We start from the raw sequence: 27,886 nt of genomic DNA on the forward strand, positions 1-27,886 counted from the left end.
ATGAGTACTCTGACATAAAAAATATAAAAGGATAACTTTATTAAATATACAAATTCAAATTCAAGAGCATTCAATTCTTTTTAAGATTATGGCATAAGACAGAGCAGATAAATTGGTAATGGTTTATACAGATATATCCTATAATTACCAAACAGATTAGGTAGATATACTGACCTACCAATGCTCAAAATAACAAAATGAATGTATGTCCCTCAACTATTTCTGTATTTTTTGACTACTAAATGGGAAATCTGTCAGCTGACCCAACCACCAGACTTTTTCCCATAGGAAGCAATTTCTGAATATAAACCTCTATCTTGGGTCCTTTTCTCTTTGCCTACTTCATTTTCTCTCTTCCCAACCCACCTAAGACTTAGTCTAAACAGGATACAGAGATCTGGATGGCTCTATGCAGAGGAAAAATCTCCAATACTGTCAATTCTGTATTCACTTTTCCTTTCAGCAGCTACCTAATTATATCTAAGATGGTGTGAAAAAATATACACCTCAAAAAAGAAAAGCATTTGGACTATCAATCTTCACCTTGGTCCTGCAGCTTCCCTTTATCAACCAGTGTATATATTATTTTAAATTCCCAACTGTAAACACATACAATATTTAATAAAACATCCAGAAACTTTGTGGTCAGCACCATATAATTTCCGAGGGGAATGTTTTTGGTAGGGGCAGAGAAGGAAGAAAATCGAGAAGCCATTAAGAAAAAATGGCAATTCGGCCGGGCGCGGTGGCTCAAGCCTGTAATCCCAGCACTTTGGGAGGCCGAGACGGACGGATCACAAGGTCAGGAGATCGAGACCATCTTGGCTAACACGGTGAAACCCCGTCTCTACTAAAAAAAAAATATAAAAATCTAGCCGGGCGAGGTGGCGGGCGCCTGTAGTCCCAGCTACTGCGGAGGCTGAGGCAGGAGAATGGTGTAAACCCGGGAGGCAGAGCTTGCAGTGAGCTGAGATCCGGCCACTGCACTCCAGCCCGGGCGACAGAGCAAGACTCCGTCTCAAAAAAAAAAAAAAAAAAAAAAAAAAAAATGGCAATTCACACTAAAATGCTTTCATAAAGTGTTTTTAAAAAATGGATAAATTCAATTTTAAGTGATACTTTGCCCCATGACCAACATTTCCTCATTGTTTTAGTGTTCATAAAAGGCGTAATATGTACCTCTAGAAAAGGAAATTATCTTCTTTACTTACATTGTTAGAGTACCAGCACCAGGTTGTTTCCCCAAAGTATACATAGCTCATAACTCTAAAAAAATCTACAAATTACGTCTTTTGATTCATTTAATCTTCATCACATCCATTAATTTTAATTAATTAAAACTAAAACTGCTCCTTTTTCTGCATATGTCAGTGAAAGGTAATTAGGGAAACTAAAAATCTGACCTAATAAGGAACCCACCTAAAATCTACTTAGGTTTAACTCAAATCATGTTGTTAGTCCCAACAACTATCCCAGGCATTTTAAGTATTCTTAATCTATATTTTAGAATGTGCCATCAAACACTAAAATGTTAAAATAAATTATTAATCCTGCTCTGGTCTCTAAACAAGAACTTATGGCTATTACAAAGTATTCTTTTTTATTCTACCCCATAACAGTAAACATTAAATGAAGACCCATCATCACAAGCTCATATCTTTAAAAAATGGATGCAGCAAAGCTTCTTCTGCTGTTATTCTTGAAGCTGGATTTAGATCTAGAAGTTTATCAAGTAGGTCATAAGCTTCATCAGGTACCTCATTCCAGCCTTCTAAATTGGTAGTATACTCATCAAAACAACACCCACAGCTATTACTATCCCCCTTTTTAAATGAATTCCCTGAGTATTGTCCTGGAGGCGTTTGTATGAGGCGAGAAGCCTTATGGTCAGTCTTCTCTGAAACAGTTGGTTGATGAGAAGCAGGTCCTTGTATATCACTTGTTAACTTGGGAGTGTTAGAATCCATACCCCTGAGTCTCTCACAGAGTTTTCTCAAGTCTTGTGCTGGAACTTCTTTGCTACATAATATTGATTTCCCTAAAAGCAAAAGAATAAAAAAACAACAACAGAAAAAGCCATTTTATTATTTGAGTATATCACAGAAGCCTCTCTCATGAGAAACATGAAAGTTCAAACATATGCTTTATGGACACGGACACACAAACACACACACATACAGTGAGATAGAGCACCACATGCTATATTTAAGTTGTATTTGAATTGCATAGTGGGAGATAAAGTGAGACATAGTAAGTAGAAAGCAGTGACTTACTAAGCTATGCCAGGCACTCACTTGACTCTGCCAATTTCTCAAGTTTCATCTTATCCTTCTACAATCTTTAACTAGCTGCAGCTCCCACGCCCCTACTCTACTTCCTTTCCAGTCTTCTATGTCTTCGACTACATGACTCCTGTCTTTGCCTAGGATGCCCTCCACCCCTTGTGTGCCCAGGACACTCTCACTGGCATCACCACTCAGATCAAGAATCACCTCAGGCTTGACACCCTCAGAGAAAATTGATCAATTTCAGCTTCTATTGTATCCTGGGAGGAGTTCTACTATTATTTTTGCTATCCTATATATGTCTGTCCCACCTAGTAGACTGTGAGCTCTTTGAAGGCAGGAACTGTCTTACCTATCTTTGAACCCCCAAACCCAACTTATGCCTGGTACATATTAGGTGGTCAGTTAATGTCTGTTGGACTAGACAAAAAGGCATTATTCATTTCAACAACTCTGTTCAAATGACAACATACATCCTTAGAGATGCTGTTCTTGACCAACCTATTCTAAATGAGCCTCTTCCCTCCCCTTTTCCTTTTATCTTTCTCAGTACCACTCATTTCTCATAGTATTTATGTTCTCTCCCTCAGGAGAATTTAAGCTCTGTCAAAGCAGAGACCTGCAATAGTACTTGGCATACATAAAGCCCCAATAAATGCTTCTGAATGAACAAATAAACAAACTATATCTCAGTTTTTAAAAATATAAATGTCTGAAACAACTTCCTGATGGGTTTATTATCAGATGTGCAAAAAGAAGTTAATCACGCAAATGGCAATCATGTATTATTTTTGCCTTGCATTTACTTATTAAACATAAATGTACTAAACAATAAGTACCATAACATTTAGATACTTTTCTGGGAATGTAGATTGTCAACAAAGTCATTAATCTGGCTGAGGATGATAAAAAGTTACCTTTACCTATTCTGAACTAACTACTGGACTGGTGTTTAACTAAGCCAGGGGAAAAAGAGGGGAGGGAGAGGGAGGAAACAAAAGAAACAATTACCAAAAACCAAATTCTATGAGGATACAATATGCCAATCCTTTTTCACTTTTGAACTGATTCTATCATTCCTATTCTCTCTGGAAAATCAGAGCCAGAGGGGAATACTCACATAGTTTTATTCCTTTATTAGCTTGTTCTGAAGTCATAAAATAATTAATAGTATATGTTATAGCATGTCCCCAAGTTATACAATATGCTTTTTTTATATGACCAAAAAGAAGATTCATTTATAATATTCAGGAAAAATAACTCCAACTAACACAATCAGTCAACGTACTTTGTTACAGACTACTGTGTGTCAGAATTTGTTTCAGCTCAAGACTTTTCTTTTTAATGTATCCGATACAATTTACTGAGTACTAAATGACAACCCACAATGGAGCCAGGTTTAAGGGCTAAGGACAGCGGAGTAGGTTACAGATAAGAGAAGTAAAGGTGATCTCACTGCTAATCTCACCTAAGTCATTTCTTTAGGTTACAAAGGGGAACACAGTTGTGTTTGTTGAAATTTTGAGGCTTTTATACTCAGTCCAAAGTTATAGTAAGATCTGACTAAAATAACTACAGATGTCATACTAATACAACTGAGACAAGTCCTATGGCATTATTTTCATTATTTGTTTTTTGAGACAGTCTTGCTCTGTTGCCAGGCTGGAGTGCAGTGGTGCAATCTTGGCTCACTGCAACTGCCGTCTCCTGGCCTCAACTGCGGTTCTCCTGCCTCAACAGCCTCCCGAGTAGCTGGGACTACAAGTGTGTGCTACCATGCCCAGCTAATTTTTGTGTTTTTAGTAGAGATGGGGTTTCACCACATTAGCCAGGATGGTCTCATCTCCTGACCTCATGATCCGCCCACCTCAGCCTCTCGAAGTGCTGGGATTACAGGTGTGAGCCACCGCGCCTGGTCCTATTTTTTTTCAAATATGAGAACAAGTATTACAATGCTAAATCTCTAAAATCTCTTGCTTGCTATCATGGCACTTGATCTGGAGTGTTTTTGTGTCAGATGTTGTACTTCCATTGTTGGCCCTGACTATAACTTGGATTACCAATGGGGAGGATTCAAGCTCTTCATTAAAATATTTTGGTGTTGGCTGACAAACTTCACGTTCATAAACCTCTCACCAAGTTATTCAATAGTAGATGAAAGTTTTCTCAGTTGAGAATAAACATACTTGTTATGTTTATTATTATGTAAGAATGCCATTTCTAAGATATCAATCTTGTTTTCCACTCATGGTCACTTTTCCCTTGTATTACTTCATCCTATTATCTTCAAATAAAATTTTCTTACAATAAGTACAAGATAGTTACAAATTGTGGACCGACTTTGCTGCAGAAACATATTTTGGCAAGCCTCTATTAAGAAGAGGCTTTCTTCACAACCACCAAGTTTTTCTTGTAGATTGGACTATAGCACTAGTGCATAAGCTAGGGCAGTCATTTTTGCAGTGGTTCTTAAACACCTGTAGTTTCTTAGTCAAAATCACTTGTTTTTTCAAACTAACAAGGCTGGAGCCTTCCTAAGTATCTTATTTTTCTGAATCATATTTTCCAAGAATAGGTAGAGTGGGCAGGCATATGTATTTCTTAAAGATTCTCAGATAATTCTGACGTACAACCCCGGTTAAGACCCACTGATCCTGGGGCTGAGCACAAGGCAGCCCAGCTACTCTTAAGGTAGGCTGGTTGAACCTTTATCTCCTGGGGTGTTCTGTATTGTGTGGTAGTAAGCTGACTCAATCCCACTTATTCCTTGGAAAGCATTAACTATAACTGAGCTTGGAAAATAAACCTTAAACGGGCATTTGAGTTCAGATCGTTGGCCACAGCAAGGCTGAGATAATTCTCATGTGCCCTATGAAGTACACCGCACACCCCAGTCTTGAAGAACTTGCATGCTAAGGAGATGACATCCATGTCCAATATATGCTTACAATAATATCCCATCAGTTAAGGCCTTCTATGCATTCTGCTTCTCTGCTACCATAAACCTACACAACCTGACAACACAAATTTCTATTCTCTTCCCTAATCCTTATTATACTGTATTAATAATTAATTGTTTACTTGTTAGTACAGCCTAAGATCATTTAAGGCAAGGACACTCTAAGTACCAAGACGTAGTACATCTGATGTTTAAAATACAATAAAAAAGTAAAACATATTATTAAAAGTAAATGTATGTAATAAAAGTCAAACCATAACTAAAAGGAGTTAAGATTTTACTCCTTATTCTTACAAAATTATACAGGTAAACTTTAAATACCGCAAAAGTGTATTACTTGTGCTTAATAAGATTAAATGATTATATGTATAGAGGAGAGGTGATACGTTTATTTTCAAGCAACTGAAGAATTTTCTACTTAATATTAGAGAACTTTATCAAGACTGAATGTTTATTTGTAAAGAAAATTTCATACTAATTTATTAAGTGATTTGTAGGAGATAATCAAAGGCATTCTGTTTTGTTCTACAATACAAAACTGCTTACCAAAAGTTTTAGCAGCTTGGATAGTTTCTCTGGATCCCCGAATTGTCATAATTTGGGCCAAAGCAGTTAAATCATCACTTGCTTTATAAAATGGGTATCGTCCACTAAGCAAAGAAAGAAATATGACACCTGCAGACCACATGTCAATTGCTGCAATAGAAGACAAATTTTAAAAATAAATTTCAAATGTATAATTTTATCATCTAAATCAATAGTCCTCAACATTTACTATGCATTAGAATCACCTGGGAGCCTTAAAAAATTCAGATGCCCAGACCCAGAGATTTTGATTGAACAGTTCCAAAGTAGGGCTCAGGCATCAATGTTTTAAAAAAAGTTCCTCAGGTGATTTTAATGTACAACCAGGACTGAGAATCCTCACTGCAAAATATGTTTCTTTCTTAAGAAACATGTTGGTAAATTTAAAAGGATACTTAACATTAGGAAACAATAAGTAAATGAACATTTTATAGGATCAAAAGGAATCCAAAAACAGCTAAGAGGGAAAAAATCTGAATGATCCTTGAGAATTACATACCATACTGGTCAAAATGCTTTCATTTTAGTGAAAAGTAATGAACATTAGAAGCTCTTCTTCAGCTGACACTAGCACCAACTGCTGCTATAGAAACTTCTTAAAAAGTATTTTATTTTTATTTTTTTGTGGCTGTAAAGACTTTAATTTTTTGAGTACACAGTAGGTATATATATTGATGAGGTACATAACATGTTTTGATACAGGCATGCAATGTGTAATAATCACATCCTGGAAAATAGGGTATCCATTCCCTCAAGCATTTATCCTTTGTGTTACAAACAATCCAATTATATTCTTTTCTTGGTTTTTTTTGAGACGGGTCTCGCTATGTGGCCCAGGCTAGAATGCAGTGGCACAGTCTCAGCTCACAGCAACCTCTGCCTGCCAGGTTCAAGCAATTCTCATGCTTCAGCCTCCTGAGTAGCTGGGATCACAGGCGTGTCACCATGCCCAGCTCTTTTTTTTTTTTTTTGTATTTTTAGTAGAGATGGGGTTTTGCCACATTGGTCAGGTTAGTTTCAAGCTCCTGGGCTCAAGTGATCTGCCTGCCTCAGCCTCCCAAAGTACTCTTTTAGTTATTTTTAAATGTACAATTAAATTATTGACTATAGTCTCCCCGCTGTGCTATCAAATACTAGGTCTTAGTCATTCTTTTTTTTTTTTGAGATGAGGTCTGGCTCTGTTGTCCAGGCTGGAGTGTGGTGGTGTGATCTCGGCTCACTGCAACCTCCGCCTCCCAGGCTCAAGTGATCCTCCCACCTCAGCCTCCTGAGTAGCTGGGAATATGGGTGCACACTACCACACCCAGCTACTTTTTTGTATTTTTGGTAGAAATAGGATTTTATCATGTTGCCCAAGCTGGTCTTGAGCTCCTAAGCTCAAGCAATCCACCCGCCTTGGCCTCCCAAAATGCTGGATTATTCATTTATAACTATTTTTTGTACCCATTAGCAGTCCCCACGTCCCCCACACCCTCCCACTACCCTTCTCAGCCTCTGGTAACCATCTTTCCACTCTCTATGGGTTCAATTGTTTTGATTTTTAGATCCCACAAATAAGTGAGAACATGCAATGCTTGTCTTTCGGTGCCTGGCTTATTTCACTTGACATAATGATCTCCAGTTCCATCCATGTTGTTGCAAATGACAAATCTTCTTTTTCTTTTTTTTTTTTTTTTTGAGACGGAGTCTCGCTCTGTCCTCCAGGCTGGAGTGCAGTGGCCGGATCTCAGCTCACTGCAAGCTCTGCCTCCTGGGTTTACGCCATTCTCCTGCCTCAGCCTCCCGAGTAGCTGGGAGTACAGGCGCCCGCCACCTCGCCTGGCTAGTTTTTTTTTTTTTTTTTTTTGTATTTTTTTTTTTAGTAGAGGCAGGGTTTCACCTGGTTAGCCAGGATGGTCTCGATCTCCTGACCTCGTGATCCGCCCGTCTCGGCCTCCCAAAGTGCTGGGATTACAGGCTTGAGCCACCGCGCCCGGCCGACAAGATCTTCTTTTTCGTGGCTGAATAGTACTCCATTGTGTGTAAGTACCACATTTTCTTTATCCATTCATCTGTTGATGGACACTTATGTCACTTCCAAATTTTGGCTATTATGAATAGTGCTTCAACAAACATGGGAGTGCAGATACCTCTCTGGTACATTGATTTTCTTTCTTTTGGGTATATACCTAGCAGTGGGATTGTTGGATCATGTAGTAGCTCTATTTTTAGTTTTTTGAGGAACATCCAAATTGTTTTCCATAGTGGTTGTACTAATTTACATTCCCACTATAGAAACTTTAATCTTCTTAATTTTGGCTGTTAAAGATTACAACTAGCTCAACTTGATGTTAAAAAGCTCTTTTTTTTTTTTTTTTTTAAAGGGACATCTCTCCTAATTGTTGACCTCCTGGTATCACCAGGTTATTTGCTCTGTTCCTTCGGCTACTGTATCACCTTTTTTTTTTTTTTTTGAGAGGGAGTCTCACTCTGTTGCCCAGGCTGGAGTGCAATGGCGCAATCTCGGCTCACTGTAACCTCTGCCTTCTGGGTTCAATTCTCCTGCCTCAGCCTCCGCAGTAGCTGGAACTACAGGTGCGCACCACCATGCCCAGCTAATTTTTTGTACTTTTTAGTAGAGACGGGATTTCACCATATTGACCAGGCTAGTCTCAAACTCCTGACCTAGTGATCTGCCTGCCTTGGCCTCCCAAAGTGCTGGTATTACAGGCGTGAGCCACTGTGCCCGGCCCCACTTGCCTTTCTTAGTTCCTTTGGTACCTCTGCCTGCTCCTTCAATGTTTTCTCCAAGCCTTAAGTGCTGACTAATGTTCCTCAGAGTTTTAACTTCTCCCTCTGTATACCCTCCCTGATTGGTCCATCCACTTCATGGTTTCAACTGTCATTTATATAATGATGACATTCAACTGCACTTCTAGCCCAGCTCCTTCGCCGAGCATCAGACTTAACTTTGATTCTGTTGGACATCTCTATTTGGATGTCCCACAAATACCTCAAACCAATTATACCCAAAACCAACCTTACTTTCTCCTGTAAACCAGTTACTTCTCCTTTACTCTCCACCTTGGTTACTGGTACACATCCACGTCTCCCAAGCTAGGAATCTGGTAAACATCCTGAATGCCCTTTTCCCTCACCATACCACACCCAAATTCTACATCCAATTATCCACCAAGCTCTGCCTTTTCCAACCCTTCACTTTTCTTTTTATTCCTATTACCAATACCCTCATTCACATTTTCATCCTCTCACCTGGAAAAATTCATGCCACCACTCTCCAAAAGCTAAACTGTTTGAATGCCTGCCAGAATGATCCATCTAGAATATACCATTGCCACTTCTTTCACCTGATTATATGTACAGTATGTAGTCCAAACTGTAACAACTGTGGTCTGACCTTGTCTACCTCATTCCAGGTTTCTCACCATTCCTCAACTTGCATCTTAATATTCTAGCAAAATTAGACTTTTTTTTTTTTTTCGAGATGAAGTCTTGCCCTGTCGCCCAGGTTGGAGTGCAATGGCGTGATCTCAGCTCACTGCAACTTCCGCCTTCCGGGTTCAAGTGATTCTCTTGCCTCAGCCTCCCGAGTAGCTGGGATTACAGGTGCACACCACCACACCCAGTTGATTTTTGTATTTTTAGTAGAGATGGGGTTTCACCATGTTGGCCAGGCTGCTTTCAAACTCCTGACCTCAGGTGATCCGCCCATCTCAGCCTCCGAAAGTGCTGGGATTGCAGGCGTGAGCCACTGCGCCCGGCCAAAATGAAACTTTTTTAGTTTTCTGTATGCTGTTTCTTGAGTTCCTTGGCTCATGCCTCTATGCTAACCTCCCATGAATTGCCTTTCGTAATCTCTTTGGGTTAGGATAGTTAGATACTCCTTAAATACCTTGTATAAGTTTTACTACCATACTCAACAGGTTATTTTATAATTATTTGATGGTGTGTCCTGATTAGAGTGTGAACAGATGGTCTCATTTATTTATTTATTTTATCATTAGCAAGCAAGAACAGACATTCAATGAATGAATGCATTTCTTCAAAGCCCATAATCCAAGTGAACAGCAGGATCCATCTATTCATTCAAGATGTTTCCTGAATTCCAGCTCCATGGTAACTTTTTAGATTATGGAAGATGTTTTTCTTTTTCAAAACCTTCTAACTGCTATTATATTGTTTATATAACAAAAATAATTTTAATCAAACACAATTATATCTACATCACAGGAAATTTTTGAGGTATTAAGCAAGCAAATAAAGTGCTTTAAGTCTTTGGTTGGCAAAAACTATTAAACATAATTTTTTTCCCCCACAAAGCTGATGTCAACAAAATTCCATAGATTACATTTTGCGTATTTATTTACAAGATGGTAAGATCATCTTGTAAATAAATACGCAAAATGTAATCTATGGAATAAACTGTTTTAAAAAAAAAAGAGAGGCAACATTAGGATTAAAAACTTTCATAAAGAATAGCATTAGCTCAAAAATAGGAATGCCACACTGCTAGAACTGCTTACATAACTTAAATAAAAGCAGAAGAGCTCAAATATTAGTTATAAATAGACAAAGATCATAAAATAAAATACATCTGGGACAATCCATTTTAATTGGGTTCTGTATTTCCAGTACAACATACCTGTAGTTTGATTGGGGCACTTTGTCAAGACCTCTGGTGCTCTGAATCCTGGTGTACCTGCCCTAGGGGCAACCTGCTGACGCCTTATGATGAAATAAGATTTCTCTAGTTATGTTAAAGTTGAACTATGTAAGTCTAAAAGACAACATTCATCAATTTAGTTCACAGTAAATTTTGCCTCGATACCTATATAGTAAGTGTTACTATGAAGTAAATGGTACTTCTAGTGGGATAAAAAGCCTCGATTTTTCTTCTACTGTTCTTTACCCCCTCTACTAGTTCCCCGGACTTACTCCAGAAAAGTTTTAAAATAACCTCCAAGAAGAAAAAGCAGTAGTGGATAATAAGAGCCACAATAGAAAAATAGAACCCAATAGCAATTCACAGGTATAAAAATTCATTTCTGTTTGGAGTAATTGATCGCAGATACATTTATATATTTGAGTTAATCAGGAAAGGCTTTATGAAAGCCAAGTCTTGAAGGAAAGGGAGAAATTTACGAATCAAAGAGTTGGAGGTGGGAGTAAGAGAGGAGCTCTTACTGTTTGGTTCTGGTTACTCCACATAAATGGGAATAAAAAGAGAAAACAGAAAAGATTACATCAGCAAGCAAAATGTGTGATTCGAAGCTTCTAAAAGCCACCCCGTCCCACTTATTTGCATATAAGAGCAAATGTGTTTTCCAGAGTATATCCATATTAAATAAATAATATATGAAAACTGTTATCATTTGCTCTTCAAGATACTACTGCTGTGCATCAAGGCCCACTGTAATGCACTGATCTGTATTGATCCCTTGCACTCACAAAATTATCCACCCAAATCAATGCAATTTCTAATGGCAGCATGCTGGTGATTTTATAACACCATCAAAACACATTACCTTGAAAGGCAAATACTACAAACTTTATCTGTTGCATAGCAGTCACAGGTCAGGCTAGCTGGGCAAGAACTGGCAGTTTTCCTCATCACACCACTATTCATAACTTTTGCAGAAATAGCCTTCTTTTTTGTTGCTAACTTTCTAGACAGTACATCCACAGTCTTTGACTGCTTCATGAGCTGTAAAAGAAAAGTCTTATTTTTCTATTTTCATGACATTTAACACGATGTCCTAAAATGCTAGTATGGCAAAAAGCAATAGCAGAAGCATAACTTTAAAAACTGTTGAATGGCTATTGGACGGTAAATAAACAGTTGTCTATTAAAATGTTTAAGGTCTTCTTGGGTTTTTCTGCAAAGTCGCCTTATATTAAAATTTACTCATTGGTCCTAGCTTGGCAAATATTTGACTTATACTTTATTAGAACTTTTCCTGATATATTACAAAAGTATAAAACAGTTATGTTCTAGTGTCTAACTCCATTTCAGAACTGTAAACTGCACAAGTACATTGGCTAAAATCACAGTTTTAATTTGTTGCTTATGCTGTCTAGCTGTCACAAGATATCCTAAGTCAATCTGAAATCATCTACGTTGATGATGATTTTGTAAACTTTACAAACATCTTTATACTATCAACTATGTGTCAGCACAGTTGGCTAGCTGTATGGAGCTCACACTCTAGCAATGACAGAAAAGCCCTTAATGTTCTAAATGTTCCTCTAGAGAAAGAGCAGTAATAGTCAGCTAACCAAAAATGAGAAAAAATTCCACCAGAAAAGTTCAGAAAAAAACTGGAGAAAACAAGTTTTGACTAAATGCTCAAAGCAGTAATACCTTCTGCCAAAGCCAAACTCTACTTTAAAAAAAGTTCTGATAATAAATGTTAATCTAGTTATTACCTAAATTCTCTTCAGTGTATGACTGACTGACCATTATGCTATTAAGCTACATTACTTACTTTCACTGCAGGGCTCTCATGTGAAATGGAGCTGTGTATATTGAAATTTCTTTCTCCAAAAACAGAGCGCTGGACAGAAAGGCCTACAGATCCCTCCTACAATACCAACAAAAACAAGGAAAATAAGGATTATATCTGTAACACTTTCTGCCAGCTGTACTCTGCCATAGTTTTGAAAGAGTTAAGTGAGATGAAACAAAAACAGCTGCATCCAAGTCATTCTCAGGCACCAAACCACTTCTGTGAAAGGAGAAAATAGTCTAGACAGAATTCAACACCCATACAATGTTATCATAGTCCACAAATATATGTAACTAAAAAAATTCAAAAACCACCTGCATGGATGTTACATTTTGCTGTGCAGCTAAAATGGAGATAGACACTTCAGAATTCCTCCCCTATAACTAATGCTTTCTTTTAAAAAGGATAATCTGAACTTTTTAACATGCAGGGAAAATGTAATATTTTCCATTTTTGTCATAAAATATGATTTCATAATTGGTAATGACAAACGTCATTTGACAAACTGACAAACTAAATTTTAGTTTTAAAATAGTAACCAAAATGATTCAGTACAAATCTTAGTGAAAAATCAATCAACTGAATACATATAACAAACGTAAAAAAAAAGTTTTTTAAATTACAAGTACTATCCTAGTATTGTATCTCCCTCTGTTGGCTGAAGGAGTACATTTCTAAAACAGTGTCAGTACTTAAGAAATAAAAGAGAGAGAACCTTTCCATCTTTTCCTTGTTTAATCTGAATTTGTGCATTTGTGTAGGGTCTTTTAACAGAAGCTTTTGTGGTGGACTGCTGATCCAGCTCCTTAGGTACTGGGCCACTCAATGGAATCTTGTTTCCTGTGATTATGTGGGATTTGTTTTGTGAACACCTTTCCTGCTGAGCTTCAGACTGGACAAATTTGAGAAGCTCTATTTTCGTATCATGGGTTCCTTGGGCCAAACCAAAGTCTACCAAGGCATACCTAAGAGACAAAATTAAGCATTTTTACTTATCTGTAACAATTAAAGCTTAGTAACATTGTAATACTCTCAAACCATCCTCATAAAAACTGTAATTCTTTTTGGGATCAATTAGGAATTTACAACATTCTGCTGTTTTTTTTGGGGGGGGGGAATTTATAGCATTCTGGAAAAGAAAAAAAAAATAAGTTTTCCAGACAAAGTAAGAATTTAACAGCTAACTTGGATTGCAAATTAAGAGGTGTCCCACAATCAATCAAATGTTCTCTTTTTCCAGTGGTCTGGGTTCATAAGGCAGAAGAGGAATATATAACAAAAACACAATCCTTTGTTCTTTGATGGTGGCAGAGATGGCATCATAGCAGATAATTTCCAGTTAAGCAAGTTTAAAAAATTAAAATCATGGTTTTAAAATCTGATCCAATTAAAGAAAATTTAAGTCAGGTGTATAAAAGCTTAAAAAAAAGAAGTTATAATCTTACTATGTTCAATACGATCCATTACAGAGGTATGTATGTTATTTTCAGCTTATAATTATAATCAGCATTAAAAAGTATACATAAAAATAAAACTTTCGTGTTAAAACAGAAAATTGGCTATCATGTGGTCCAAAGAAAAATGAAGTCCAGAGTAACAGACATGTCTAAGGTCAAAAATTATTAGACTCTAAGTCTGTTAGTTCAGGCTATTTCCACTGAATCATGGTATACCTTAATAATGTACACTGTTCCATGAATACAATTTTACCTTCTTCTTCACCACAGTTCCCTTCCCAATCACAAAGAAACTGAAACAGAAATAATCTGCGCATGGCTGTTGCAGTATGTTCTATCTAAGAGATATAGGTCAGAGGATACAAAGTAGCAGTTATGTAGGATAAATAAATCTAGACCTAACACACACTCTGAAGATTACAGGTAATAAAACTGTATTGTATATGGGATTCATGCTAAATGAGTAAATTTTAGCTGCTCTTGCCATAAAAACAAAAATAAAATGGGTAACCGAAATATTTGCTTCACAATAGTAACCTTTTTACTATCTATGTATGTTATAACATCACGTTCAATACCTTAAATATAGACAACAAAATTGTTTTTTAAAAGAGAAATAGGGTAAATATTTTCTAGTAACTCTTCATACTTACTTTTTCAAGCGCCTATTATATAAAAAATTGCTGGGCTTAACATCACGGTGAACAATACCAAACTGATGGATGCGTTTCAAAGCTTTGAACAGATTAAACATATATTCCCGTACTTCTTGAAAGGAAAGAGAATTCAAAATGTCCTAAAATAATGAATGAAATGAGTTACAAATATTGCTTGCAATGAAATATTCAGCTAATAAAAATTCAAGAAATATTAAAACCTACCAAAAACGACTCATGCTCCAGATATGGCATAGCAATAACTACATGATCATTCTTCCTAAAGCAGTATTTAACTCCCATGACATTATCTTGCCCCCTAGTGGAAAAATGCACAATGAACTTTTAGAGGAAAGGTCAGAGGGACTGAAACTTTATGCCTAATTTTAAAAACCGCAATTTTAGCAATGCATACATATTGCTAGAAAACTGACTTAAAACCATCATAATATAAACATAAGTGACTTGTGTTCTTGTGTTCAAGTTATCTTTTAAAACAAAAATTGCACCAGTTTTGAGATTACTATAATAATTCCAACAAGGTAATTATAGTTGTAACTGGGGAAGTGGCAGTGAGAAAAAAGGGAAAAGATTAATAAGACTTAGCAGATAAGATGGTAACAGTAATAAATAAATTAGGGTCACTAAACTAATAGATCATACAGCCAGGATTTGAACCCAGGCGTTTTGCTCCAGATATATGCTCTTAATCATTATGCTACACTGCTTCATAAAAGAGGAAAATAGGACAAAGGTGATTTCTATGATTTTGAGCCTGAGTAAGAAAACAATAGAGATATCAAAACATAAGTAAAGAAGCCAGTAAAAGAAGCAGCTAAAACCAGACCTCATCATTTTGATAGCGATATCTAGATAAGGGACAAAACCTTAAGACAACTGAGAAGTCAATGAGAGTACTTGCAGAGAAATGATACCTAGAGACATGAAAATTAATAGTGAGAAAAGAAAACTAAGCTTGGAAGAAGTCAAGTTAGAGAGCCAAATAAGAAAGGAATTTTGAAGGAAGAGTTATTAGCATGGAAGTCAAACAGAATAACAACTGAGGGAAGGCTTTTAGTTTGGCAAAGAATAATTAACTGGTAATTTTTAAGACAGCAATTTAAGTGGAAAGGAAGAAACAAAACAGAAGGAAAGAAAATATAATACAATGGAAGCTGAGCCTAAAATTTGCCTGACTGAATTGTAAGATCAGATGAAGACATTTTTAGCATGTACCTTTTTAAGCACAGAAAAAGAAAAAGTGGTAGAGGGAGACAGTTAAAGTATAGAAAAAGGAATGACCACATTTATGGGACAAGAATGTATGCAAGCATTCTTTACAGAGGCCATCTCATTTTCTTGTCTTCTATAATACACAGAAGGCTGAAACAAACAGGCTTACTTATTCATTCATTCAATATTTAGTGGGCACTGTTATTTGCTGTTAGGGATTATAGACATTAGTACTGCAACAGTGAATAAAATTTACAGAATTTCTGTCCTCATGGAGTTTACTACCTAGTGGACAATACAGATAGTAACAAGGTAACTTATAATGACAGATTATGGTAAGGGCTTTGAAAGAAATCAAAAGATGCTATGACAATTAAAAGAAAATAGGAGAATCTAATTTAATTCAGAGAAGACATCTTTCAAGCAGTGTCACTCTTTTTTTTTCCTTAGAGACAGGGTCTTGTTTTGCTGACCACGCTGGATGGAGTGCAGTGGAGCGATCGCAGGTCATTACAGCCTCAAACTCCTGGGCTCAAATGATCCTCCTACCTCAGTCTCCCAAGTAGCTGGGACTACAGATGTGTGCCACCCTGCCTGGCCAATTTTTAAGTTTTTTGTAAAGATGGGGTCTTGCTATGTTGCCCAGGCAAGTCTCAAACTCCTGGCCTCAAGCAATCCTCCCAAAGTGCTGGGATTACAAGCATGAACTACTGTGTCCAGTTTCACTCTTGCTCAGATCAGAGAATAAAGGGTCAGCAGGCAATGACTGGGAGAGGCCTTCCTGAATGGGCAAACAGTCTGGGCAGTGGCCCTGAGGTAAGAAAGCTCTTGAGACAAATTCGATAAACTAAAGAAATGGAGCACAGTGAGGGAGCTGGGAAGATAGGCATAAGAAGGTTGAATTTTTTTTTCAAAGTACATAGGGAAACCATTGAAAGATTTTAAGTGGGGGAACTAATGACCCAATTTAAGTTACATACATATATATTTTATATTTTATTTATTTATTTATTTATTTTTTTTTTTTTTTTTTTTTTTGAGACGGAGTCTCGCTCTGTCGCCCGGGCTGGAGTGCAGTGGCCGGATCTCAGCTCACTGCAAGCTCCGCCTCCCGGGTTCACGCCATTCTCCTGCCTCAGCCTCCCGAGTAGCTGGGACTACAGGTACCCGCCACCTTGCCCGGCTAGTTTTTTGTATTTTTTTTAGTAGAGACGGGGTTTCACCGGGTTAGCCAGGATGGTCTCGATCTCCTGACCTCGTGATCCGCCCACCTCGGCCTCCCAAAGTACTGGGATTACAGGCTTGAGCCACCGCGCCCGGCCTATATTTTATATTTTAAAGCTCATTCTGGCTGCTGTGTGAAGACAGAATGAAGGGGAGAAAGACGCAGCAGGCTACAGTTATAGTCTAGGCTTCAGCTGAGGTAGTGGCAGAGAAGACAGACATGGATGAACTTCTAGATATATTTTAGAGGCAAAATGGTTAGGACTTGGTGATTAATGTGGTTTAGGAGAGAAACAGAAGATGAGGATGATTTCTAGGTTTCTGGCCCGAACAAGTGCGTAGATGGGCCATTTGCAGAGATGGGTAGATAAGAACATTTGTTGTCGTGGGGTTATTTTTGGCATGTTAAGGTTTAGTTTCGGCATATTAGGTTTGAGATATTTATCAGGCACCAAGTGGAAATGTTAAATAGGCAGGTGGATATATACAAACCTGTAGTTACCATAAAAGGTCTGAGATTAACTATATACTTGTGGGAATCATTACTTTAGATCATGTGGAAATGGAGGACACTAAGGAGAATACAGAGAAACCCAAGAGCAAGCATGAGGAACTCCAACATTTAGGGGTCAGATAGAAGTGGAAGAGCTGGCAAAGACACTGAAAATGAAAGGCCAAATGAGGGAAGAAGAAAACAAGGAGGGTGTGGCAGTACAGAAGTCAAGATAAGGGTTCAAGTCAATTGTGCTAAATGATGCCTAGAGTAATGGCTGACTCTATAGTTTCCAGTTTAGAGGAGAACAGCCGCAGTGAGTATCTAGTGAAAGGGAGGTATGGAATGAAAACAATGTATGCAGATCATTGTTGAGAAGTCTGGCTGTTAAGGGGGAACAAAGAAATGATGGAGCAGGTGGAAGGAGGGCAGTTTAGGAGGATAAGATACTAAATCATGTCCATATGTTGACAGAAATGACCCAGCAGAGAGAAACCATACCAGATGATTCCATTATTCTAAATAAAATATTAGATGAGGTCGTCAATAGCTGGGGAAATGTGAAATGTGAGTTCCCTACATTTACAAAATAATGTAAACCATGAAAACCAAGGTTTATGATTTGGCAGGAAGGTTACAAAAAGCAGTGATAAAAGACAGGAAATCAAGCCCAGCCTCAAGGGAAATCCAATCTAAAAGAATTACTATAAATTTAACTAACTATTGCAAGGTTAGAAGGAAAGTGCTAGCAAATTGCAAACACTTGACTGAAAAATGTATTTAATTCACATACAATCTCCTCATCCCTGCTAAGCATCTACTTTGAAATCTTATAAATTATATACAAGTTCAATTAAAATATGTTTAAATTGCCTACCCAGCCACTGTTAGGCACTGAAGTTCAGCTGCAATTCTTACAGGATGACTTGTTGGAATCAAGTGTTTTAGAGCAATTTTCTCTTCAGGTCCTACTTGTAACTGTGCTGTGGCCAAATAAACAGAGCTGAAAGTGCCTGTAAAACAATGTATTAAATTTTTCAATATCGGGGTTTTTAAAAATGTTAATGAAACAATCATAAAAGATTGTAAAAACTGTTTCAATGGCATAATAGATTAAAACAGGATTTCATTTTACTGTAAATATTTATTATTTATTCTTTCTTTGAGGTTGAAAAAGAAAAGCTGTTACCATAATTAGTAATAAAACTACGGTCTTAATAGTCTAAAAAGTGGTATATTTTTCAATAAGAAATAGTAATGAAAACCAAGATTACAAAAGGAAAACAGGAGGGAAAAAAGACCTTGTAAAAATAGTAAAACATATCCCCAAATTACCTTCTCCAATTTTGTCCTTAATCTTAAACACATTCCCAAGCTGTGGTACAGCTTCATAAAGCTTCTCAATATCTTTTTTAACACCTTTCAAGGAAACAAAAATTTAGACTTTTAATCAATGACAGTATATTTTATAGTCTCTTAAAAGTTAAAAAGCTAAATGAAATTATAAAACATAATCAATTATAAATAAAAGTTTTAATAAAACTTGTAAGATTAAAACCCTATCAAGTTGCTATAACTCACACACACCTCTTGAACAGACAAAAATGAAATACACCAAATTTCTACTATACTGGAATTGATACATTGTTACTGTACAAATTACAACATGAAAAACCACCAAATTTTTAAAATGACTAAACAATTTGTGCTGTGATCACTAGATGGCATGAGAAGGACACATTGCGATGTTCTTGAAAACTATTTCCCGTAAAGATACAAAATCTTAAAGGCTTGGTAAAATTTTATGTATTGAATATTCACCCTATATTTTCAGAGAGAAGGCCTACTAAAGCTCTCAAGCATGTAAAAAAGTATTTTTAAAATTTTATCCCAATTGCCAGTAGTACTCTCTATCCTTGACTACAGATAAATTGCTACTTTTAAATAAATATCAGTTCTTTATAAAAATGTACATAGTTAAAACAAGGGAACACAATAATACAAAACCCAGTAAACTACTGGATACAGAAGAGAACTAGGTAAGACTCTTCAGATTTTATTACAGTATCTAGGCTCTACTAGCCCTATGTAGCATAAGTTTAAGACATTTTCAAAGCACTTGCACGTGCATTATCTTTTCAGATCTTCCTAACAGTACTGTGAACTTGGCAGAACAGGAATTATTATCCTGATTTTTCAGATAAAGAAACTCAATTCAGGGAGGTTAAATCATTTGCCCTGTTTCACAGAGGTGTTGCTGATGTCTACAGAACTTATTCCTTTATTTTAATTATACATATATTTTCTAATTTTCTTTCTTTTTTTGAGATGGAGTCTGTTGCCCAGGCTGGACGGAGTGCAGTGTTGTAATCTCCACTCACTGCAATCTCTGCCTCCTGGGTTCAAGAGATTCTCATGCCTCAGCCTCGTGAGCAGCTGTAATTACAGGCGCGCACCACCATGCCCAGCTAAATTTTGTATTTTTAGTAGAGACGGGGTTTCACCACGTTGGCCATGCTGGTCTCGAACTCCTGATCTCAAGTGATCTGCCCACCTTGGCCTCCCAAAGTGCTGCGATTACAGGTATGAGCCACCACACCTGGCTAGAACTAATTCATTTAAATAAATACTGTTTTAAAAAATGCTCAGCAATGGGCATGTAAAAAAAACTAATAAATGTGGTGCAGCCACTAGGAGCTTGATTTAGTAGAGGACACGTTATTATTCTTAATACAAGGTGATACCTGTAATAAAAGAATGCATATACTACTAGGTTGCGGAGGATTTCTGAAGGTGATAGGAAGCCTTCAGTTGATGGTTAAGTTTTGTTCTGAAGCATTCACCAAGTAGTGAAAGTTGAAGAAAACACTTTAGGAAAAATTAACTATGTCTGTAAAGACAGTAACAAGAAAAAAAAACAACAACAAAAAACAAAAAAGGCTTGGATGATTAGGGCAGGGGGAGGGCTGAGAGACAATGAAATACAATGTGGCCTGGGGTGGTGGCTCAGGCCTGTAATCCTAGCACTTTAGGAGACCAAGGCAAGAAGATTGCTTGAGGCCAGGTGTTTGAGACCCCATCTCTTAAAAAAGTTAAAAACCAAACCAACAAACAAACAATCAGCTGGCCTTTGTAACACTGGCCTGTAGTCTCAGCTACAGAGACTGAGGCAGAAGGATACCTTTAGCCCAGGAGCTTGAGGTTACTAAACTATGATCATGCCACTGTACTCCAGCCTGGGCGACAGAAGAGGGAGACCTTGTCTTAATAATAATAATAATAATAATAATAATAATAGAAATAGAATGTGGCTGAGGAAGAGAAGAGAGAATGCACATGAAAGCTACAGAAAGTTTTTAAGAAGAAAAATGACAAGTGGAGAACAGATGTGAAGGGGAGGAGAAACATTAAGGGTGCTTCCACACCACTACTCACTTACTATGTACCCACTCCTCTTTACAAAACTCAAAATGTTTATTAAGGTTTCCTGTCACTTCAGAACAACTTCAACAATTTTAAACAACAGTAAAACTTCCTGGCAACCAAAGTGAATGCAATATCCTCAAATTCTGAAGTGGGAAATGAGAGCAGAAAGCAGAAAAGTGCATTCATGTCAAAAGCTGGAAAACAGTACTAGAGACAGACAAATGAAATAGACTTTGAGGATTGGAGGAGGACCCTGAAAAGTCTATAATATGCTAAAAATTATTTAAATGCCTCTATTTTATACATGAAGGTCTAGGTTTCTATTTTGACATTTTAAGTAACTTTTGTTTTCTGCTACATAATATATCCAATTTGGTTTTAATATACCAATACTCTCCTTAACTACACTCCTTACCAGCCTGTAGTCTATCTGTAATGCAGCAGTCAGTTAGCTTGCAACACAGCAAACAGTTTAAACAGAGTATTCTGATAAAGCTAAGTCACCTTGTCACGATTTTGCTCAAAACTTCTAATGGTTTCCACATCTCACTCCATTAGAAAGTCTCTTTACATGTCTCTTTGACTTCACTCCAGTTACCTTCCCCATTCTAGCCACAATGACCGCCTTGCTATTCTTGAACGCTAGGCACACTCCCATCTCAGGGTCTTTGTACTTGCTGTTTCCTCTGTTTGGAATGCTCTTCCCCAAATATCTGCACAGCTCACTCCTTCACCACCTTGAAGTCTTAGCTCAAATGTTACAGAAGGCTATGACCAACTATACTTACTAAAATTACAATCTCCTTCCCCAATACTTCCTATCTCCCCTTCCCTTTTACATTTTCTTTGTAACACTAATCACTTTTGAACATTAGTATTTATTTCTTTTGTTTACTGTCTACTGTCTAACTACCAGGGTGTTAATTTCTGTTTTATGCTTTGATTTATCCCTAGCACCTAAAAAAGTGTCTGTATATAATAGACACTTAATAAATATTCATCATGTAAATGAAACGTTTTCAATATCTTATCATGGAGTAAAATTGACACTCTATGAATACAGTCATGGTTATTCTGGGGCTTCATGTACTCTCTGTTTTATATGTCCTGTAACTAGGGGATAGTATATAATGTAAGCCCAAACTGGGACACTCTTGAGTGAAAAGGTAGCACGAATAATAATTACATTGTGACAATAGCCATAAGCTAGATCTGTCCCAGTCAAACAAAGACGTTACCCATAGCCCACTTTAGAAGCATGGGCTAAGGGTGTCATTGTAACAAACAGAATGAAGCAAGCCTTCCTTCCAGTAGAGTTCACCAGTATGGAGGAGACATTCAATATAGAGTTTATACATCATTCTTTCACTGAACAGATCTTTCTCACTTATTAAAACTTGGCATATCGTAAGATACTTAAAAAAAAAAAAAAACAAGCTTACTGGCCAGGCATGGTGGCTCACACCTGTAATTGCAGTGCTTTGGGAGGCCAAGATGGGAGGATTGCTTGAGGCCAGGAGTTTGAGACCAGCCTGGGCAACATAGCAAGATCCTATCTCTAAAAAAAATTTAAAATTAGCTGGGAGTAGTGGCACATGCCAGTAATCCAAGCTACTCAGGAGGCTGAGGGGGTAGGATGGCTTGAGTGCAGGAGTTAAGGCCGCAGTGAGCTGTAATTGCGCCACTGTACTCCAGCCTGGGTGACAGAGAGACCATGTCTCCAAAAAAAAAAAAAAGGCTCGCCAAATTAGTGAAAGAATAAACATTTGACCAATATTATGCCAGATAGTTTGTGCATTATAGCATTTTTCTTAATAGGAAAAAGTAGAAACAATCTATAGGGTCAACAGTAAAAGGTGATTAAATATAATATAATATACAATGGACCTTAAATCCAGTTGTAGAATATTTACTACATCAGCAATATTCAAGATATATATTAAACAAAAAATGGAGATCAGAAATAAGATCTCATACTCTGGTTCAGGCAATAGTTCAATAATGCGAAAAGACTTTATCTTGGCTTTCTTTACTTCAAAACTTTCAATAATCATGTTTATCAGAAAAATGTTATAAAAAATCTTACAAATACCTCAAAATAAAGAGACATGCTATTCATTCATTACACTAAGTATTTTACTTTATATCCTTACATTAAATCATTCATTCAAATATTTTCAAGCACCTACTCTGTGCTGGACACTGTTAAGCTCTGGGAATGCAAAGATATATAAAACATCCAATCAAAAATATAACTTCAATAAGGAGTAAAGCTGATAAGGTGCAGGCATATACCTGTCTCATGATCTAATTTGATTTACTTTCCCAATTAGATTACGAGACTGTTATGTGCCTGGACCTCATCAGCTTTACTCCCCATTGAAGTTATGTTTATATAACTTTAGCTGTTATTAAGGATCATATTTTAAAAAGAGCCGCAAGAGTAAAGTTTTAGCATGTTTTATAATTTATTGTATTATTTATAATGTCCAATATTCTGTTACATAAACGCTACAAAACTTTTGAAATCTGGAATAAAATTCACCCCATTCTTTACTTCCCAGCAGATTTTCAGAATATTAGAATAGTGGCATTCTCCTAAACAAGATGCCAGAACCAAGTCAGAGTCATCCATTCAGATACTCTGCTGAAGTCACAACATACTTCAGAAGCCAGAGGAGATACTGCCGCCAAGGGGCTTACAGTGGAGACAAAATGCAGAGTCCTAAGCAATAGAAAAAGAATACTACAATGACTGTGTTACTGTGTTATGTGTCCAATGACTAGTAAGGGAAAGATGAACTAAAAAAACAGCTAACTGCTGGAAAAATGGAAAGGAAGAGGAACAGTATCCATGAAACTGGATGAAAGTGGCATTTGAAGATTATTCTAGCACCAACGTACCAGATGAACGGAAAGATGTAAAAGTGCAAGCAGGCAGCATAGGTGAGAAACTGTTGTAAATCAGGAACAAAGTGTAAGGAAATGAATTAGTGTGGTGGAAATGGGAATGGAAAGAAGACACAATGCCATACCTATTAAAAAGAAATAAAGCTAGGTGACGGTATAGGGAACGAATAAAAAGCATCAGCTGAAGATTAAAGTTTCAAGTTTAGGTAACCGGGATAACTGACTTCCATCAAAGCAGAAAGTATGTGATGTCATATTTTTCTAGGGTGGGGTTATAAAGAATATGTGGACAAAAGGTCAAAATAAGTATCTTTTGGACAAGCACAGAATTCACCTCAGACAAAGATGGAAAAGATGATCTGGCTACTCTTTCAGAAAAAAAAAATACAGTCAACTAGAATTCCTCCATTTAACAAATATTTATTATTAACAAATACCTACTATGTCCCAGGTCCTGTGCCAGAGCAGAAATGAAAGCATACATGCGAGTGTACAAGAGCAGGCACTGCTTGACCCTGTCCTCTTCACCCCAAGGTCTGGTTTACGGCCAAACAACATTTCATGCTGTACACTGAGATATGGTGCTTTATTATTGCTACAAGCATTTCATATTTTTTTCTCTGTGAGTTCTGTTTTTGAATACTTAAGTGATGATCTCCAGTGTCAATTTCTAAATTTAAGCTTAAGGCAATGTGGTGAGTAGAGATAAGAACACAGGTAGAGAAGAGAAATTTAATTTGGGCATCATCAGATTTCTGCATTCTTAGTTACCAATACTGATGACCATAGCAACTTCAACCGTAAAACGGGTTGTATTACAGTCTTCCAAATTGCAATTCAGTCCTACATTTAGATCATACGAAGCTCTGTTTTAAAACACTGTCCTATAGAAACACACAACTCACTTTAAGATTCAATCTACTTATGTTTTGACAGCAATTGAAAACACAAAATTGTTGCCTGAAAAATCTTTGCGACTGTACATCTTTGGAATTAAACACATACCTGCAAGTTTAAAATTCTGCTCGTTTTTTTTTAAAGAGCCTTCAGCCTGAGACCGGTCACGCTGGGGAGAAAAAGCCATTGGCTCATCCATTTGAATCCCCAAAGACGCCTCCATCACAAGACAATTGGGATGCAAAATGCCAGCTAAGGGGTTACATCCACAGGGGAATCAAAGCAGCTGTAAAAATTAGAACACTGGAGAAGTTTAGATCACTCGCTAAACCATGCACTAAAAACATGCCACTGCCCCCAAAGGGGCAAACATTTTCAAACGCACCATGTGTCCAAACCTCCACAGTAGGGCATACTGTGGCCTTTTCTAAGGAATTCCATGTGCTTTATTTTCACCTATCAGAAACGCCGGCAGGGGGCTGCAGGGAGAATTTCCCGGCTTGGGCACCCGCCCAGCAGCGGGCGCAGTGGGAAACGGCGAGGCAGCGAGTCCGGCGCAGCCTGCGGGACCGCGTGGGGGAGGGACCGAGCGCCGGAGGCGGTTGAAGTCAGGAAAAGGACTGAGCGAGAAAACCGTTTCGCCACTGACAGGGAGCGCCAGGAAGCTCGTCCAAGGCACCACGCAAGTTGATGGAGAACTGATACGACCCTGGCTACGAGTACTGCGCGGAGGAGGAAATGGGTTAATGAATGGGAATCCTCCGACCAGCGCTGGCCGCGAGGTCAGCCGGAAAAGACCGGCTTCCCTCGGGCCAGAGACCGAACCAGATGCTTAGGGCGCAGGCGCGCGACTTTCCCGCCGCAGGTCGTAGGGATCCGAAGGGGGACGGGGAAAGGAACTGCACGGCGAGAAAACCGAAGTCACCATCCAGAATTCGTTCCTAATCCCTCACAATCCCGCGCCATGGAACAAACCGTCTGAAACTCACGGTTTAAGGGAGTACGACTTCTGTGGCTCCCCAGATGCCTGGGTCGCCGTCTCCAAGAGCGCCCCACCTACCGAGTAGATCGGATGCGCCTGCGCGACACTTCCCGCCGCAGCTCTCGTTGCACATGCGCACACTAAAGCCCTCGACCCAGCGGATTCCGCTACTGGGCGCTTGCGCAAGAGGGAGGGGTTTCTTCCCGCCGCCTTGGCTAGCTGGAAGAGCGGTTATGGGAATGAAACCCCGGGATGATCTTAAAAAACAGGGTGAACCATAAGGCTAAGGGCCCAACATGATTTCCAGGAAAGAAGCTAGCTCAGAGAAGGAAAAACGTCAAGTGCTGACACATCCCTATATACCGTGGCCGCACAACACTTGGGTACTCCATGGATAGAAGGCACTTTCTTGACTCTCTGCTTTTATTTCCTTTTCATTGAGTGCCCTACTTTCCGTTAAAAACAAGCAGAAAATGCTGATTATTTGTGACTGTGTTAGTAGAAATCAGCACAGTGGCAGGAAGGCAGTGTGTACCGTTTACTGAGTCCTTGGCTATGAGGTAGGTGGGTTTCTAGGGGCTGAAATCACAGTGAGCAAGACAAACACCATCCCTGTAGGAAGCTAAATTCCAATGAAGCGATGACAATAACGGATGAATACATGAACAGTATTCTTTCCGGTATTGATTACTACTTGAAATAAAATGAAAAGATGTGATAGTGCCTAGGAAGGTGGCATCTAGATGGTCAGGGAAGCCCTCTCAAAGAGACCTGGATGAGAAAGAGCTGGCAGGGAGACTATTGTCCTGGCAAAGAAAGGACAGGGCAAATGCAGAGAGAAAGAGGAACTTGGTGTGTTGCAGGGGCAGGGCAGGAAAGGCCAGTGTGGGGAAAGCATAGTGAGTGAGCGGCAAGATAGTCCCAGATAGATGAGGGTGGAGAGTTAGGCAGAAGCCAGACCGTGGTCCTTGAAAGCCAGGGTAAGAGGTTTGGCTTTTATTCTGAGTACAATAGGAAGCTATTTGAAAGTTTTAAAGCAAGGGAGTGATATGATCTATGTGTTATGAAGAGAATGGATTATAGAGGGGCAAGTGTGGAAGCAGAGGAAATAGGATGCACTTCATGTTTAGGAGAAAGATAATGGTAGTTTGGACCAGAACAATGGCAGAAGAAATAAAAGAAAGAAGACAATGGGATTTGGTGATTGGCTGTGGAAAATTAAGAAAAGGGCATTATCAAGAGTGAATCTTCGGTTTTGGGGCTAGCATATGTGTGGGTGGTAGTGTCACATAGAAGGGAAGTCTGTGAGGTAATGGGTTTTGACTGAGTGAGGTGGAAGAGAGTAAATCAAGAATTCTAGTGTGGATACTGAGAAAGAGAAAAGCAGACCGTGACATCCAGGAGATGGCCTGGTACTACCAGCTTGGCTTGCTGTTGCTTTGAGCTGGCTTGGCAATCAAAGCTAAGCATTTTTATTCTTCTGTTGAACATAAACAATTTCACAGAACATCAAGACAAGACAGAGTTGCGACCAATACTCAGTGCCTCTATTAAAGTGAAGGGAAAGACACATGGTGTCTTTTCTTGCTGCCACTTGTGTAGCTGGGAATGGGTTGTGGTAAAGTCAATAAAATTATTCAACATCCGTCCACAGCAGTGATTCTAGTCCTTCTGAATGGTTCAAAGTCTATGTTGATATTTATGTTTTCTAGTACATTATTCTCTCTCTAGCCACATGAAAAGGCTAGAGTACCAGAAATGTCTAAAAATGTAGAGTTCCAAATTATGACATCTCTTCAGAAAGCTGGCAGGTCCTCTGGGTATTACAAAACTAGGGTTATGTCCTCACTACCTAGAAATATCCCCATGTGGTCGTCTCTCAAAAAGGATACTGTGATCTCAGATAATATGTTATAGGGAGCTAAAAAGGATCCCTTGCCTTCTAAGCACCCTGAAGATCATGAACTGTATGTTTTAAGAATATGTAGCTGGCCAGGTACGTTGGCTGACATCTGTAATCTCAGCATTTTGGGAGCCCAAAGCAAGTGGATCACTTCAGGTCAGGAGTTGGAGACCAGCCTGGCCAACACGGCAAAACCCCATCTCTACTAAAAATACAAAAATTAGCTGGGCGTGGTGGTGAGAGCCTGTAATCCCTGCTACTGGGGAGGCTGAGGCCTGAGAATCACTTGAACCCGGGAGGCAAGGTTGCACTCCAGCCTGGGCGACAGAGTGAGACTCTGTCTCAAAAAAAATATATATATATATATATA

General features: G+C 38.3%; 1 protein-coding gene across 5 annotated transcripts; it reads right to left on the reverse strand.

Annotated features, from left to right (window-relative positions):
* Window positions 1-1,577: 1,577 nt before the first annotated feature.
* Window positions 1,578-25,762, reverse strand: CDC7 (cell division cycle 7). 5 transcript variants are annotated; one of them, XM_033196626.1, is made up of 12 exons: window positions 25,621-25,762; window positions 24,740-24,917; window positions 18,734-18,817; window positions 18,276-18,411; window positions 14,674-14,767; window positions 14,446-14,588; window positions 13,051-13,300; window positions 12,315-12,410; window positions 11,355-11,533; window positions 10,472-10,554; window positions 5,791-5,940; window positions 1,578-2,038 (listed from the first exon to the last, which is right to left on the reverse strand). In XM_033196626.1, the coding sequence occupies exons 2-12, from the start codon at window positions 24,852-24,854 to the stop codon at window positions 1,644-1,646; spliced, it is 1,725 nt and encodes a 574-aa protein (XP_033052517.1). In that variant the 5' UTR covers window positions 24,855-24,917; window positions 25,621-25,762; the 3' UTR covers window positions 1,578-1,643. The 5 variants fall into 5 exon arrangements, with proteins under 5 accessions (XP_033052517.1, XP_033052520.1, XP_033052519.1 ...); XM_033196629.1 differs by having other exon boundaries at window positions 25,692-25,750; XM_033196628.1 differs by having other exon boundaries at window positions 25,017-25,746.
* Window positions 25,763-27,886: the final 2,124 nt, after the last annotated feature.

Source organism: Trachypithecus francoisi, unplaced genomic scaffold (assembly GCF_009764315.1).
Source record: "Trachypithecus francoisi isolate TF-2019V2 unplaced genomic scaffold, Tfra_2.0 Lachesis_group5, whole genome shotgun sequence".
NCBI lineage: Eukaryota > Metazoa > Chordata > Mammalia > Primates > Cercopithecidae > Trachypithecus > Trachypithecus francoisi.